The 16,740-nt window shown below is 38.5% G+C and overlaps 1 protein-coding gene across 3 annotated transcripts in view; it reads right to left on the bottom strand.

The window, feature by feature from the left end:
• Positions 1-5,042: 5,042 nt before the first annotated feature.
• The window catches only part of pcsk5b (proprotein convertase subtilisin/kexin type 5b), a 57,270-nt gene continuing 45,572 nt past the window's right edge, over positions 5,043-16,740 (bottom strand). For 2 of the 3 annotated variants that reach the window (XM_017413806.3, XM_017413807.3), the window contains exons 16-21: positions 15,513-15,706; positions 13,358-13,442; positions 11,589-11,692; positions 11,349-11,487; positions 8,657-8,772; positions 5,043-7,317 (exon numbers count right to left, since the gene is read on the bottom strand). In XM_017413806.3, coding sequence (XP_017269295.1) covers positions 7,202-7,317; positions 8,657-8,772; positions 11,349-11,487; positions 11,589-11,692; positions 13,358-13,442; positions 15,513-15,706 — 754 coding nt within the window. In that variant the 3' untranslated portion in view covers positions 5,043-7,201. The remainder of the gene's footprint in view (positions 7,318-8,656; positions 8,773-11,348; positions 11,488-11,588; positions 11,693-13,357; positions 13,443-15,512; positions 15,707-16,740) is intronic. The other variant, XM_017413808.3, reaches the window with a different exon arrangement.

Below are 16,740 nucleotides of genomic sequence, written 5' to 3'. Positions count from 1 at the left end.
TTTATGTGCAAATACTTTTTACAGGTCTAAAAAACATCTTGGCAAGCCTTATTCTAATATGATTTATGTTTTCAGTAAACAGACTCATGATTTGGCCATGGGTTTGTTTTGTTTTTAGCAGGCTTTAAAAAACAAACAGATGCAGAAAATGATCAGCGCATAAATTCAATTTGACCCACACTCTCTTCATGACTCCTTCATCAAAAATGACTTTGATCTAAAATCAACGATTTGACCCTTTTTACTGGGATGCACTTTAGGAACTGAAACTTCTCAGTTTGTGTCAGTCTTTTCAAACATCCAATGCTGTGCAAAAGTCTTAGGTCATCCCTAATTACTGCCCACTGCCAAAACATAAAAGGTGGGAGATGATGTTTTTACCCGTGTCTCTGTGTGTGTGTGTCTGTTGGCAAAATATCTCATAAACCACTAAACTGATTTTAATGAAACTCTCAGAGAGTACTTACTGGATGTACGTCTCAAACTCATTAAGCTTTGGAGTCAACCCAATTGAAGCTAATCAACCCTAGGAAGCAAAAATCGTCTGCAGCTCAGTCAGTCTTACACATACTGAGGTAAAATAAGGTGTGGTGGAAGCTGAAACTGATGCCCAACACATAACTTGAGCACTAACTGATCATGCAGGATTTTGTTTAAAATGTTGGCTTTAACTTTTGGAGTCAACTCAGTCTGTCAGCAAAATATCTCATGAACCACACTCAGGAAATAATCACTGGATGTACATCTGCCACCGATTACAATTTAGAGTCTAATCCTTTCAAGATGGCTGCCACAGCTAACTGACCGTAGAAAATACAAAAATAGCTTAACTTTCAGATATTGACCAAAAGGAAAAGGGAAAATGGCTGAGAATGCAGGAAGATTCAGAGGAAACAAAACAAATAAACACAAGAAATCTAATAAATAAATAAATATAAGAACAAAAAAACATAAAAAACTAGAAGCGTTCGGCGAGCGGAAAACTCCACTAAGACCATAGGGTTGTAAAAAATTTAATCACTTGTTTTTTTGTGACATTTTTTAAATTTTCATCAAAATCTGTTTGTTAGTTTTTAAGTAATCTTGCAAACAGACAGACAAACCAACTTTACTGAAACATAACCTCCATAGTGGCGGTAATAAGAACTTAGTAACAAAAGGAATAAAACAAAACAGCAAACAAGAACCACAAAAACCATGATCACGAGAAGCCAGAGTACAACAGAAAAAAACTTTGAACACTTTCTGGAGAATAATTGATCAAACCCACATTAAGATTACAGGAAAGTCTGGCTGCATGGAAGCAAAGCAGAGCGAAATAAAAGATGGTTTAAAACTTTTCCACGGAGTCATTTTTAGTTGTGACTTATGGTTTAGAACCACTTGCTCACTGCAGAAAGTTTTTGTTCTGCTTTCTGTGATGAATTTTTACGGCCCCTTTATGCTCGTGTGATTTTTCTCCATCATGCAAAGACACAAAATTAAAGTGAAGTGGATTTTACTGACAAGCTGGAGCCATTTTCAGCCTCTAACCAGGACAAGTGGGGAACAAAAATGGTGCCAAAATCCTATTTAGCCTCACTATTAAAACTGTAAATGAGGCACTCTGGAGCCATTTACCTCTGGTGACTGTTATTTGTGACCAGGTAATGGCAGCATCACGAGGCCTCTGGAGGAGAGGCTAATTAGAGCAGAAATTAAGCAGAATCATCCACCATCTTTTCCTCTCGCTCCGTGTCGACATCCTCCGCTGGTAAAAATGCTGAAAATGTGCGTGGGACTCGAAAGGCCAAACGCAGACAGGAAATTGAGTTTTGGCTGCCAGAAACCTAACCTCAACACCTGGCAGGGTAATCATTGAACTGAAAATATTATCACACCCCGGGTAGATATGTAATTGTCATTATGCACTATTATAACGGTAAAAACGCACTCAATGCATAATATAAACAGTCCAAAAAGTCCAACATCAGTTTGTAATAATCTCAGAAAAAAATGCCTACAATTTGATGTATGAAGTGGTAAGAGCACTGAGATAAAATGTTTAAGCTGCTGCCAGTGGCTCTATATGGTCACCATGGTAACCACACACTTGTGTCTCTCACTCCCTGACTGCCAAGTTATTGAGAGGCAGACAGAAACTGAAAAGTAAGCCTCAAACAAACAGTCGCTGTGCAGCAACTACAAGTCTGATCTGAATTTTGAACCGTGAGCAGACGAAGCCTCCGATGGTCACACTTGTGCATTTTTCATGTTTCTGGTGTTTTGTGTAGGAGATACGACAAGTTCAAACACACCCTTCACTGCCTGTTTTGAAGAGAATATTTTGAGCTAAAATAAAGCTGAATTCGTTTGAAGCTCGGCTGTGAACTCTCATCATTCTTGGGAGATCTGAGAGAAAATAACAAGTCCTACAGCAGTGAGAGACACACCAGGTGAAAGAAGGCAAAATAATGTCTATGTTCTGATGCATAACCTGGATATGTACTGAGAAGAGTTGTGGGAGTGAGAAGAGTTTGTTTGGAAAAGATTGGAAAATCTTAGGCAGCTCAAAAGGTGAGAGTTTGACATCATCAACTGAGTTGAACATTCTGTGGAAAAATCATAAAACTTCAACTGCGATTGTGTAAAAACCATGAAAGACATCAAAATAACAGTTCAGGCATATAAAGTCCAGCTTTCTGTGACCCGTTTGAACTTTGAATAATGTTCCTACTGTGAAGTATGCCCGAGCTCCCGAGCTCCAGAGTAGGCTGGGGCTCCTCGTGCCAAAATTCCACTGATCTCCATTCATTTCTTTTCTTGCAGATTTTGTCATCGTGCGACGCGCCGCTCCCAAAGGTCATTGCACACTGTTCTAGATCAAGCTGCACATTTTGATGCAGGCTATAATTTGCATGTTTTGTTTTAAAGCTGTAAGATGAGACACAGGTTATTTTTAACAGGATAGTAATACGGTTGCTTTAATGCTTTTGCGTCGATTGGCACCCTTAATTACTGCTGGCCAAATTAGTTTGTGTTTCTGAGTAAACTAACTAGAGAAGAGTTTCCAAAACCTTCAACTTCACTGTTGGTTTTAATGAAAAAAACTTTTAACAAAAGAGGCAGAAACATTGTCTCCTGTTCCACTTTGGTGTAAGACAAAGGTGACAGACACTGGTTTAGGCATAACCATGGAGCTGGGTGTCTGTTTGTGCGTGAAAGAGAGCATCCTACGAGGCAGCGGTGAGATTGTCCGTGCTCTCTGGATTTCTGTGAAAAGCTCAATTGTTCCTTGGAAAAACAAAAGAGCTCCTTTGTGTACAAACACAACAGGCAGTGGCTTCCCATTCAGAGGAGCTCTGCTGAAAGCATTCAAACAGGCCCCCGAATAAATGCTGTCACTCTTCCTCACACACACAAACTGTCTCCCTGTCCTTCTATTTGTCCCCCCCACCACCACCTCCCACCCCTACCCTCACAAACAAACAGAGAGCCAAGTTCNGGGGGGGGGCAGAAAGCTGCACAGCTCCACTCAGCAGAAACAGACACTTTGGACTCGTCACTGCCAAACAGGAACTGAATGGAGAGAAGAAACAGAGCTTTTCACTCGCGGTAGTAAAACTTTTCCTCTGTAATGAACTCGCCTGAGTCTTTTAGGAGTCTGTTCGGAAAAAAAAAAAAAAAGAGCTGCTGTCTCACTGACACACCTGATTCTGCATCCCAATTCCCTGACCCTTCCTCCTCCTGCCCTCTGCAAATCTAATGGGTCAAAAAATATGACTTTATTAGGCCCTGCGGGGGGTGGCAGAGGAATATTACCCACATTTTGTTTATCAGTGGCTGTGTATTTCTTGACCTGGGTTCAGATATGTATTATTAATCTCTGCAGCAAAAGCTCCTCATCGGCTACCCACAACGTGGACGCGTCTGTTTCTATGGAGTCAGCTCAAAAACCGGAGCAAATAAAGCTTTAATTAGAGAGATTTGGGATGAACGCTTGGAGAAAGCAGACTGTCATTTTAAATTTGAAAAGGCCCCATGTATTGACTGTGAAAAAAAAAGACTTTACATTATTTATAAGATTTTATAAGATAAAACTAAAAAAAGCCAAATCAGTTGTACAGAATTGTTCATACACGTGTTTAAATGTGACGGACAAACTCTGGACCTTTTTTGAAGGTGTTGCCGTTCTTTGACAAAGGTCACATAAACAAGACAATAAATTTTTACCCCGAGTGTGGATAAAGTTTTAATCCTCCTGCTGCTCGCCTGTTTTAGAAATAGTTGTGTAAGGTGTTCCGTTTTGACCTTTCACTATCCAACCACATTACGTCAGACTGTTAGTATGTGTTATTTCACTGATTAGAACAGGATGCATAATATTTAATCCCAGAGATCATAAATCATTGAAAACAAGTTTGATGCTATTAAGATTTTATCAAATTTATGTAAAACGTCTCACAATAATAGAAATACTACTCCATTATTATAACATAAAAAACCCCACAATAAAAAACTACTCTGGTACATAAATTTATTTAATTACAAGTAGATTTTTTTATTTACTATTTCAGTTCAAACATGTTTAGATAACGCTTTCTATTCGCTGTATTTTATTTGCTGTGTGTCAGTTTCAATCATCTGTTTACTCATTTTATTTCCCCACTGGAGCGCAGTAACAAAGGAATTCCCCTCCAGGAAAACCTTAAAAATTGAATCTGACAAAACAATTACTGCGATGTGGCCAGAAAGCTGGCTGCTGAGGATCTGACAATAAATCCATAGATTATAAACTCCGCACTCACTCTCATCCAGTCCTCCTGCACGAAAGCACAATTACGACATGAAGCAGACACATTTAACGAGGCAGCGAAACCTAACATTTGGTAATATTTATTCTCTAATTGTCATTAAGAGCACAAACATGTGCTCCGAGTCCAGCATGAGAAACTTTCACCTAACCAACGTGATCGAACTTATCCACAATAAATTGGTGAAAACCGGTTACTTCATGCTGTCAAAAATGGGATTAATGGAAACTGAAAGACAACAAAACCATGAACAGATTAAACATTTTAATAAGAACACTTAAGTAAAAAAAAAAAAAGTATTTTTCAAAACTAGGATTTTGAGTAACATTAATAATGCATTGTCACAGATATGTCACACGTACACATTAAAAACAGCTTTTATATGAGGGTTTGCGTGTGTGTGTGTCTGCTATCACACACAGTCACAAGTCATCTTAAACAATGACCAGGATTAAGTTTTTTTTTTGTTGTTGTTGCTGTTGTTGTTTGTTAACCAAAAACAGGGGATTCATCAACCTTTATTACAAATCAAGAACCATAACCAGCTGACAGTACAACAATTCATCTAATACTGTAAATGCTCAAGCTGCAGGCATGACAACCCAAGAAAAACAATAAAATTCTTAATATTTTCTTTTAGTTAAATCCAGCATCTCCAGAATAATGTTTGAGCTCCATCAGGTAAGGTTCAGAGGCAGACAGATATCTGCAATGTCCTGGCCTTATCACAAAAATATGTATTTTTTGTTTGTTTTTTTTTGGCTCAAAAATATTTAAATGTTTGTTTTTTTTTAATTCGACTCTTCATTCAGTTCACTTTTAACACTACTAAATACAATGTAAACAGAGAATAAAAAGCTTTGTTTTATTTTTATTTTTTTCCCGAGGCTTGACTGACTACAAGGTTTCTAAATCTGAATTTTGACTATAATATCAATAAAAACCATCAGCCTGCCAATCAGTGAGCTTTATCTGCGAATAAAACATGACAAAAGAGTCATCTCTGTGCCATTACTTGACCTTACTTGTCCATGGTTTAGCAGGGTGCCCCAGTCGATGCGTTTTTGTCAATATAATGGAATGAAGAGAGCAGAAACTTCTAAAACTCTATTTTATTTGAGAACAGTAACATGTAGGGATGCACCGATACAGATACAATATTCATATTATATAATGGCATGTAGAAAGGGAAGCCAAGTGAAATTTCAGTTTCTTTATCTGATAAAATAAAAGGTGAAGCTTTAAGCCGTTAAGTCACTGCAGTGGATAAAATCATTCCTCAGTTTTAGGCCAAAAGTTTCATATCAAGAAACTTGATCTTGTGTGTGAAAACGTGGCATCGGTACATCCCTAAGACCACAAAGAGTCATCATAATTTACTGCAGCGTTCCCACCCAGCAGAATGATCTGGAAAGAATGACTATCGACTCGTCTTGTAGTACACCTCTTGAATAAATCAATGCTGTCTGGGCTTACATCAAGAATTAATGGCATTCTCCGAGACACACCAATGAAGATAAACACACACACACACTATTTAAAGAGGGGCAGCCTGATGTTTGAAGTAAATGAAATGAGTTTATTCTGGTCAGTAACGTGCATCAGTCTCGACAAACACTGCAGCGTCTGCAACTTCAAGTAGTGGCTAATTTATGCGCCTGTGTTTATGTTTATAAGTGCGTGTGTGTGGCGTGTGTATATGCATCAGTGCACTGTGTGTGTGCGTGTGTGTGGTGTATATTAAACTGTGAATTTGTCTTCTCTCCCAAAAAAAACAAAGTCAGCCCAGACACGCATAATTTTCACATTACTGAGTGAGTACTTTTTTTTTCTTCTTCTCAGACATATATTTACAGGCAGAAAACCATGGCCTTTTCTAATGTATATTTACTTTCCATCTGTTTATTGTTAACACTGAAGAGAGATGAGAAAGAGGGGCCAAAATATATATATATATTTTAAAAATGCACACAGATGTATTGAGCGATTCACAGGCTGAGTGGCTCCTGTTTTTATCTATGCTTTGTACACTGGCAACAAAAAAAAAAAAGAAGGTTCAATTATTTTGGCATCAATGCTTTGGTCACAAAATACCAACACTTTTATTCTTTTGTTTTTATTTTTATGTTTGTTTTCATTAGCTCGTTTTTTTTTTTGTTTTTTTTTAAGTAAGTCCCAGTCGTTTTAAGCCCTGACCACATGTATGTCCCCCGTACAGAAAAAGGTAGGTTTGTTGTAGTCCTGTCATCGCACCTCCGATGCAGTCCTTTTTAAGAGGCACAGATTTTCTTATAAATTATGTGACTGTGAATGCGTGGGCAGGGGGGGTTGAGAAGGAGGGGGTGCCCCCTGTGCCCCCACATTCGTCCCCCCCCCGCGCTCCCTTTATGCGCGGCGACTACGTTCAGTCACCCCTTTTGCGAGCACGTTCTGCAGCACAGCTGCTGCAGCACTCTCCTCTGGCAAAGATTGTTCCTTTTAACTAGCACGCAGAAACTGCCTTCCGCCCAAGATTCTTCATTTGCTTTCCACAGAGCAGGAAGAAAAGATACAGCAGGGGGGGGGTTGGAAGGAGGGAAAGGGGAGAGACAGCCACACAAAAACACACAAACAAACAAACAACAGAGGGCAGAAGCATCGGTCGTGGTTGAATAAAAGGTAGAGTCGCATGATTGGTCAGGAGACAGGTTCAGGTGACAGGAAGAGCGTTTTGATCCAATCACAGGTGATGTTCATCGAGGTGGAAAATGATTGTAGTCCAGCGGAGTGATTGGATCCGTGTCAGGAGAAACGGGGGGGAGAAAAAAAGATTTAGGAGAAACAGAAAGAGAGAAAAAAATGTCACACAATTAGTAAAAGTAAAAAAATTTTTTTTTATAAAACTTACAACTTTGTGTCATTTCACCAAACAAAAAGACCAACAGTGGACCATCAGTCTGAGCAACCTGCACGCAAGTTCGTTTATAAAGAGCATCTTATTTTTTAGCTGTCAGTCTGCATAACAAGGCCTCTGACTCAGGACGGCAGGAAACAGGCTGAGGGTGCACTTAATGCAGAATCATTTTCAATAGAAAGGTCACGCTGTGAAGCCATTTTTCTCCACAGAGCTTCATCTCATCACACGGCCATGTTTTCATCTTAAGTTAAAGGTTTTGGCTAAAGCAGCAGATCGCAGGCTTTAGTCAAAGCAGCAGAATCAGACTGTGACATCAGATTGTTAGTAAAACACAGAAGTTTTTCCTTTTACAGATTGGTACGCCCGACATGCACAGTTTTGAGAACAAAATGACCAGACCAGGAAGCACAGGGAACAAAACAAAGAAAACATACAGCTAAAGATAATGCAAAGATGACAAATGGAAGTTATCAAGAAGCTTTTCAGCATTTAAAAGAAAACAAACCAAGAAAAGATAAGCTTTGTTAGAATAAAAGAAAGGGATCTTGCCAGGGAGTATTTTCAGTTAGTCTTCATATTAATAACACGTTCATATTGTTAATACGTAGCACATAAAACTAAAAGGAAGTGAAGACAGACAACTTTCCTGCTTTAAAGCTGAAACAGTGAGCAGTTTAATTAAAGGTGTTAGTGCAATGTTAAACATATTTTTAAAAGGACACAAGCAAAATCCTTCTCTGTGCTTCACAACAGTGCAGTTTGGAGTTACTGCTTTTTTTCATTTCTGCATCTAAACTTTAGTAGAATATTTTAAATGTGTCACCTCTCTGGACAGTTGAATAGTCAAACTTTTTTTTTTTTACTGAATAATTTCACAGCACAGTAGATATATACATCTTCTCTGGGAGATAGGAACAAAATGTACAGACGTAAGGACCATGTAAAAATATGAAAGCTGACAACTCACCATCTTTGCAGATGGTGCTGACCACACAGGCTCCTGACTCCAGATTGTAACCATTATTACAGCTGCTGCAGTTTCTCTCCCCTGGACCCAAACACTCGAAGCAGCTATTGTCACACCTGGTGAAGGATGTACGAAGAATCACATCAGGATTTGTAACTCTTATGAGCCATTTGCATGAATAAATACGCCTCATGCCAGCATCTCACTGGGCTGGTTTCGTCGGCGAATGATATGTGAGGGAGTCTCCAAAGTGTCACAAAAACATTTGTGATGGTTCCCAGTTTCTTTGTGTTCGTCGCAGAGGGGCTCACTTGAGTTTTGAACGTAGGGCGACAATTTGTTTTCCTCAAAAATAGTCACAGAGTCGTTTCAAGAGAGCCAGAGCTGAATTTTAACACCTGCGGGGAGCTCTCTAACGACAGGAAACATCCGACATGTCCAGGTCAAAAACCCCACACCGATGGATGAGCAATAAAAAATATAGAAAAACTGGCCTAAACTGCCCGGTGTTCATTTTAAGTGTCCTCCGGTGGATTATATCATAAATGTGGGGGCAGCTGCTGAGGCCGGTATGCTGTGGGAGGAAGTGAACAACAAAATAATGTGCACAGCCAAGACTGCAGTTTTACAAGCTGTGCTCGTGAAAAAAGGATGTAAGCTTCAAAAACAGCCCCCCTAGAAATGTGGCCACACGGCTCGCTGGTCACAACAGAAAACTCACCTGTTTTCAGTCGCTAATTAGTTGCAACCCAGGGAAAAGAAAACAAAACAAAGGACATTACCTGAAGTAATTAAAAAAAACCCATATTTATTGAATATATGTTCATTATTTGTTTTACTCCAGAGTGTGCTTCACATAGTAAGCTGTTAGTGGGCGAAACAGCAGCCAACAGATCTGTTAAATGGTTGTTTTTGTGGCAAAGTTATGAATGGTTAACATCACACCTGTTCATGTTGTTCTCTTTGAACAAACTCAGCTTGAAGAAAAAAAGAGTTTAATTCTGACCAGACTGATGGCCAGTCTGAGCGGAGTAAAGACCAAAGTGGATCGCTGCTGTCCTAAAAACAACTTCAGTCTCGAAAATTTCATAGCCATACCATTTTTACAATCCTCACATTGTCATCAGTTCTGCATTACATGGTTATTCTGACAGAAATATTATGATCTCGCTGCACCTGAAGTGCAACAACTAGCTGCTCCTGCCATTTGCACCTGTAAATAACCATAAAATTATATATAAACAGCCGTGTAATGAGAATTTGACAATGGAATAAAGGTTTATAAAACCGTGTTCACATGTCTAAAGGTTTTGAGGTTTGAGTCGTTTTAGGACGACAGAAATCTGTTTGGTCTTGGCTTTGCTCAGACTTAGCTCATAAATTCGGTCAGAATTTATCTAAATTTCTCCAAAATGAAGTCACTCAAAGTACTATCTACAACAGGTAAGATATTAATTGACCATAACCTTTCCACAAAACTCCATTTCAAAGTTTCTGAACTTCCTCTTTAAACCATGGAACATAGGGGAATAATATCCGGAGTTCATAAATTCTCTTCATTTCCAACGACAGTTAACTGTGATGTTTGTTAGGAACTAAGAGGCGAAGTAAAGAGTAAAACGGAAAATTGGGAACACAGCTGAATCAAAAATCCCACCCTGGGTGAAAATGGACGTGATCTGAGCTAAGTTTCTTATTAAAGGAGGAGGAGCTGACAGAGACGAAAACTGAGAGAAATGAAGGGTCAAGAGAGCAATAAATAATTCAAGCTGAGAGAGTGAAACCAGGAATGCATCATAAGGAATAATAAGGGAAATGGACTCTGTGAGATAGATTATGATATAAGACTTACTTTTCAAATAATGAAGTACCTCAAATTTTGTTTTAATTTCTCCTTTTCCCCGTACACACATTAATATTATAAAAGAGTGAGGCATCAGATTTGTCTGCAGCAAATCTCCACAATATCTATCATAACAGCTGTTTTTGTTAGTTTTTATCATTTTAAAGCATTTCATTTAAACTACACTCTCTGCTGTAGGTTGTCTGAATGAACTCAGTGACTATTTTAATGTATTATTCTTAATATAACAATACTGGTCATGCAAATAGAATATTAGTCTCAGTTATGTAGCATTTATGAAAAAGATGTATGGTAGGATTCAAAATGATTTATGGAGCCTGAATTTTTGGAGAATTCTTTAGACGTGTAGCTTAAGGATTCAGATTATGCATGTAAAGAGAGGATTTTTTTTTCCAGGCATTTTGTGCCAGTTTATAGTAAAGCTCTTTACTTCAAAAACAAAAAGTACTGGTCAGTAGTTCTCATTCTAAGGCTGGAAAAGAAAAGCAAGTCCAAAAAACATTGCATATTTCTGATTGGAGGAAGAAACCCACTTCTAAATATCATAAAAGACTTCAATGTGACAATTTTTTTGGATGCTTGTTATACATATTTTGTTGGAGTGGCAATTGGATGGATATCAAGGCAGCTTTTGAAGTTAATCGGAGCAGGGAAAATTGTACTAGAAATAGATATATTTGGATTTTAATTAAGATATAAACCTAAACTTCACTTTCGTGGACAAAAAAAGGTTTGCTTTTTCAGCCCTTTAATAAAACAAAAAACAAAAGGGCAAAACATTTCAGACTGCTGTGTTGTGTTAAAGTGTTCGCAGGCGTGCTGACTCACTTCTTACAGGACCTCTGCACCTGTCCGTTGTCTGAGGTTTGCTCTGACAGGTAAGTACCAGGGCTGCACGTCAACACACACCGCCAGTCCTCGAGCAAATATCCATCTGCACACTTGGTGCATGCTTCTGCACCTGTGCCTGCAGAACACGGGAATATATACATATCCTCAAAATACCTTATCAAAAAGCTTATTACAACTGTCTGCCGAGTGGTAGTTTGTTATTAAATCTCCTCCCACCTGCGCAGGTGGCACAGGCTCGATGACAGTGCTCACAAGTCCTCCTGTGGCCGTTGTAATAAGTTCCTGGGTGGCAGGTCATCTGACACTTGTTTCCTTGAAGACTGGGAGAAAAAAAAAAGAAAAGATAAAACACATATTCATACCTTCATGGCAAATTTCACCAAAAAGCATTTAGGTAAAGCTCCATATTAGAGAAAGATGGTCTGACACCATAAGAGCAAAGACAAAACAAAGTAAACAAAGAAAAAACACCTGCAGAACTAGTAGTACTTTCTCCTGGATGGTGTACATAACAACTGGCCTTTGGTGCATATTTTGTCTAACATGCAGGGAAAAAAAAGATCAGTCTGGAAAAGCATCTGTGGTTTTGACCCAGAACAAGTGATTTTGGCTTTTGTGCCAGATGTCAGGATAAAGGTCAGTCCGAATGCAGGTTTGGAGGTTATAAAGTCCCTTTCTGTGAAGTCACAGTGAGAACAGGTTGTGAGTTCGCTGCGCCGAGCTGAAAAACAGCTGGTATGCGTTAGCCACAGTTTCCCAGAAATGATCTGGTCCTCTCTTCCTCCCTGGCTCCTAACAGAGCATTAATGTAGGGCTAAGTGGAAGAGGGGGAGCAGAGCGTGTGTGTGTGTGTGTGTGTGTGTAGACCGAGTCTTAGCGAGATTTCAATGGCGTTCTGGGGAAATATGGCCTCCACCTCCACCTCTGGCTGCATTGAACACTTACAGTTAGGTTCAAGACCTCAAAATGTTTTAAAACACTTCAAGTGTTGCGTTCATGATCCTTTGGAAATTACATCACTTTAAAACGCCCTATCCTCTCTCAGGTCAAGTGTAGTGGTCAAAAAAAACCCACAAATAAAATAAACTTGAACATAACTAAAACTTCAGGGTTTCTAATAAAAGCTCCTCCAAACATTAAATATCCTCATTATGTGACAAGCTTTTGTAGATGTGAATACGTCTGGGTCACAGGGTAAATATAGGTTTGCTCACTTTGGGCTCCCAAGTGAGAAAAATCCTGGTTTCTTCATCGTTTCATGCTGTAAACCCAAAACCCCAACTCACTGTAATATGCGGCTCTAAATTAGCAGCAGAGTATCCCTGCAGAGCAACAAAAGATTGTTATCATGAAACCACAACACTGACACTCAATGCAGATTTTCAGCAGTTTTAAACATTTTTGTATGAATTACCTGATTAAAAAAAATAAAAAATCAAGACATATTCTTGAGGGAAATTAGGCTTTTTTTGTGGTTGGAAAGGTGGAGTCCTCCAATAATCTGAGAATTTGCCGTTTAGTCACGTTTCTTCCACAGTGGTCAAAAGCTAGGGTGTAGAAATGAGTGTGCGTGAAGGTGTGAATGAAAGACAAATGTTTCCTAAAACATAGCAGACTGTAAGAAATCACACCTGAGGATGATTTATGGCGGTTCTTAACAGCTACAAGGTGGCATACAGGTGCAACAAAAAGGCTCTTGCTTAAGACGAGCAATTTGTCTCACAACATTTGTTCATAAAGGCAAAAGAAAAGGGAAAACTAATGTGAAAGTAAATGAAGACAGATGGAGAAAAATGTTTCAATCTTCCTCACTTGCATAGAAATGATCAATTACTGCATGAGGTGAGAAAATGTTAGACTGTCATTATAAAAGTTTCTTTCCTATCCAACCTCTTTTTGCTACAGCAAGACACCAAATGAATCAGCTCTTTTAATCTAATCAGGAATTGGTTTTTTTTTTCAGTTCAATATGGCTTCCAGCTTACCTCGTCCCCCGTTTACATTCTGTGCAAATATTGAAGCTTGTGCATTTCTTGCAGTTTTCTTGACATCTTCTGCATATGTTGGAATCTAAAAGACAGAGAGATTGTCAAACAGCGGCTGGACTGGATTTAAGATGCATTCGGGAGAAAAAAAAACAAAAACAAAACGGTATCAAAAGGATAAAAACAACTAGTGAGGAGTATAAGATGGGAGGAAGGGCTGCGATTTAAGTGGATGAATAATGAAATCAACTGAATGGGCAAAAACAAAAATTATGCTGCAAGGAAGATTTCTAAAAATCCCCTCTCAAGTGAAAAATGGGCATATATTTAAGAAAAACAACAACAACAAAATCCTAGGTACATCTTTTAATATAATAAATATGTCTCTTTGTTTTGTTTTCATATTTTCCACAGCAGCTCAACAGTTTTAAAAACTTGATTTCAGTGGAGTGTTTCAAACGGACGACTTCAGGCAATAAGACAAAGTTTCACTTCACACTTGGACCCGCTGCCCTCAGCAACAACTATCATTTAAAGACAAAGGTTTGATGACATTTACTAATTAAAGTTGTTGTTTCTATATTAAAAAAAAAGACTCATGAATGTCATATTCCCTGCAGGTTTTTATGCAGCTTTGCTATGACAAAAAGAGCACAACAGGGGGAGATGGAGCATAATTAAAGGTTACTGGAGAGATTTCTAAGAATCGCAAAATTATTAAGGGTTGATGAAGAAAGACTTAGACAGACTGTGAAATGATTTCAACAAAAAGAAAAGGCCATTTTATGTCTTATTTAACAGCAATTCAATTAAAGCAGGAGTAATTTCTTCCTTTTTTTCCCCTTTTCATGTCAAATTGCTAGTAAACTAAATGGACATTAGACAGTTCTTAAGAAATGTGGATCATTATTAATTCACCACTTTTAGCAGAAAAACACTACGTGACGAAGAACGTAACCGGGCAGTATCAGAATTCTAAAAACAATCCCATCTTTAATGATTTTAAGGGTAGGTGCCCACAATCTCTAAGGTTATCTTCAGCATAAAGTATCTCACTTTATTCACCCAACGTCACATAATTTTCTTTACAATTTTCTCGATTCTGAAAAGTGCAAAAACAAAAAAAACTCATCTGTCAGTGTGTTGAAAAAAAGAAGCAAGAATTCTTCTAGTTTTGCTGGCAGAGTGATAAAAAGAAAGTAAACTAGTTTGCTCGTTTAAAAGAAACAACACAATGTTAAGCTGAGCCAACATTTCAAAGGGAAAAGTCTCCACTAGATTTTGGCCTGATGAAATATTACGACTGAACTGTGATCACTTCAGATCCGCTGCCAGAAGTCCTGCCAGGATTTACACTAATGTGGCTGCAAAAACATACAGATAATTAACAGATATATGGAGTCTTTTGTTCCTGATCTGGATTCATTCAGACTGGCACACGTCTCGAACCCAAGTCTAATCTATAAAAAGATCATTTTCATGCGGATTCCCAGCACAACTCCATTTATTATAAAGAAACAAAAAGGCAAATTTACTAGAATTAAACCCAAAGGGAGTCCCTGTAGATCTGTTTTATTTTAGTTATCATTAAACTTTATTTTTGTGGAAGAAAACCTGCTGCTAGAATAGTTTTTTTTGGTCCTGTTGGATTCATAAAGTACATGAAAATAAACAAGCAGCTAGTCGTTACATCAAGGACAAAATGGCATCACTGTGAGCTGGAGAGCAAAAGCACTTTTCCTGATTTATTTATTTTTTTACTGCAAAGCAGATGGTGGACAGATGTTTTTTTTAAAAGTCCAGCCTGCTTTCCCATTTGTGGAAAACCCATTCCAGCTTTGAGTAATTTCAGTGAAACCAGGAATCCTTGATAATTTGATAGATGGTCAGTAAAGTAACTTCAAGTAAGAGTCAAAACTGAGCAGCCACTACCTAGTTTTCTGTTCAGTGAATCCTATTTAAAACAATGTCCCCACAAACGTTAGGTTTATTAGAATCTGATGTTGATGCAGCATTTTATGAGAAAACGGGTGCAAAAGCAAAGGGAGGGGGGTGTTTGCTAAAGAATCCCTGACTACATTGTGTGGCGTCACGTGTGCTCATTCGTTAAGAGTGGCAGAATCGTGGAACCAGCCGAGGTGGCGTAAACACGTACTGCTGTCGAGGTAGAAGCCGTCGGCACAGTTGGCGACGCATGTGTTGGAGCCCTCGATGAAGTGGTAACCGCTCTTGCACGAGATGCACTGGTCGCTACGACTCCCGACGCAGGTCTCGCACAAGGAGGAGCACTTCTTGCAGCGCTTCCTGTCGTCGCGGAAAAAGCCACTGGGGCACTCGGAAACACATATCCTGAAGAAACGGAGTTTGACAAAAAGCAAGAGCAGAAACACATCGTGTAAGAACTCTGGTTTTAGTTCCTCCTTATAACATGTCTCCCTGAAATGTGATGATGCAGACGAAAGAAAAACTAATTTTTACATAAATGTCAAGTTCTATCACACAAATGAATAACAAATAAGCCCACACTGTGAAGTACATACTCCAATATGAGGTCTAGTTTCAATAAAACTAATTATTTTTGTGATAACATAGTCTCCTAATAAAGTGAGACAGATCTGGTACACAACGGCCAAGTTGAATGTGTTCAGGTGAACATCTGCTGGTTTACTTCACTCTGCCTCACCACCCCTTCATTCCACCCGGGGGCTCCTTTCCTGAAGTTAAGAAAATCCTCAAGAGCACAAAATACCCCTTCACACTTTCTTTATGAGCTTTATTTGCAGTATTTTCTGCCAAGAAACACATATGGCACATGTGAAACACCTAATCCATGTGTGAAAGCACACGCTGCCACGCATTTGTAACGTATCTTCAACACCTGCTCTCTGTGTTGCTGAAGCTCACCGTCAGTGAAAAACGTATGGCAAAAGTTATCAAAACCATTTTAGATCATCTAATCATATTTTTGCTAATAGTCTTGCAGGTGATTCTCATCTTTTAGTCCCCAAATTTATAACTAATATCTGTGGATTGTCTCACTTTTGTTGAGGCAACAAATTTAGATCATCGTGTGGACTGTGGGATTCATTTAAATGACTAATTTGCACGGCCAAAAGTTAATTTGGGACATGCCGTTCAGGGGATAAACTGAAAACCCCTGCAAACAAACTAATTTACAGGTGCTGGTCATAAAATTAGAATATCATGAAAAAGTAGATTGATTTCAGTGATTCCATTTAAAAAGTGAAACTTGTATATTATATTCATACATTACATACAAACTCATATATTTCAAATGTTTATTTCGTTTAATTTTGATGATTACAAATGACAACAAATGAAAATCTCAAATTCATCATATCAGAAAATTAGAATATTACTGA

The sequence above is a fragment of the Kryptolebias marmoratus genome, linkage group LG1 (genome assembly GCF_001649575.2).
Source record: "Kryptolebias marmoratus isolate JLee-2015 linkage group LG1, ASM164957v2, whole genome shotgun sequence".
NCBI lineage: Eukaryota > Metazoa > Chordata > Actinopteri > Cyprinodontiformes > Rivulidae > Kryptolebias > Kryptolebias marmoratus.
This window is presented reverse-complemented; position numbering and strand designations above follow the sequence as displayed.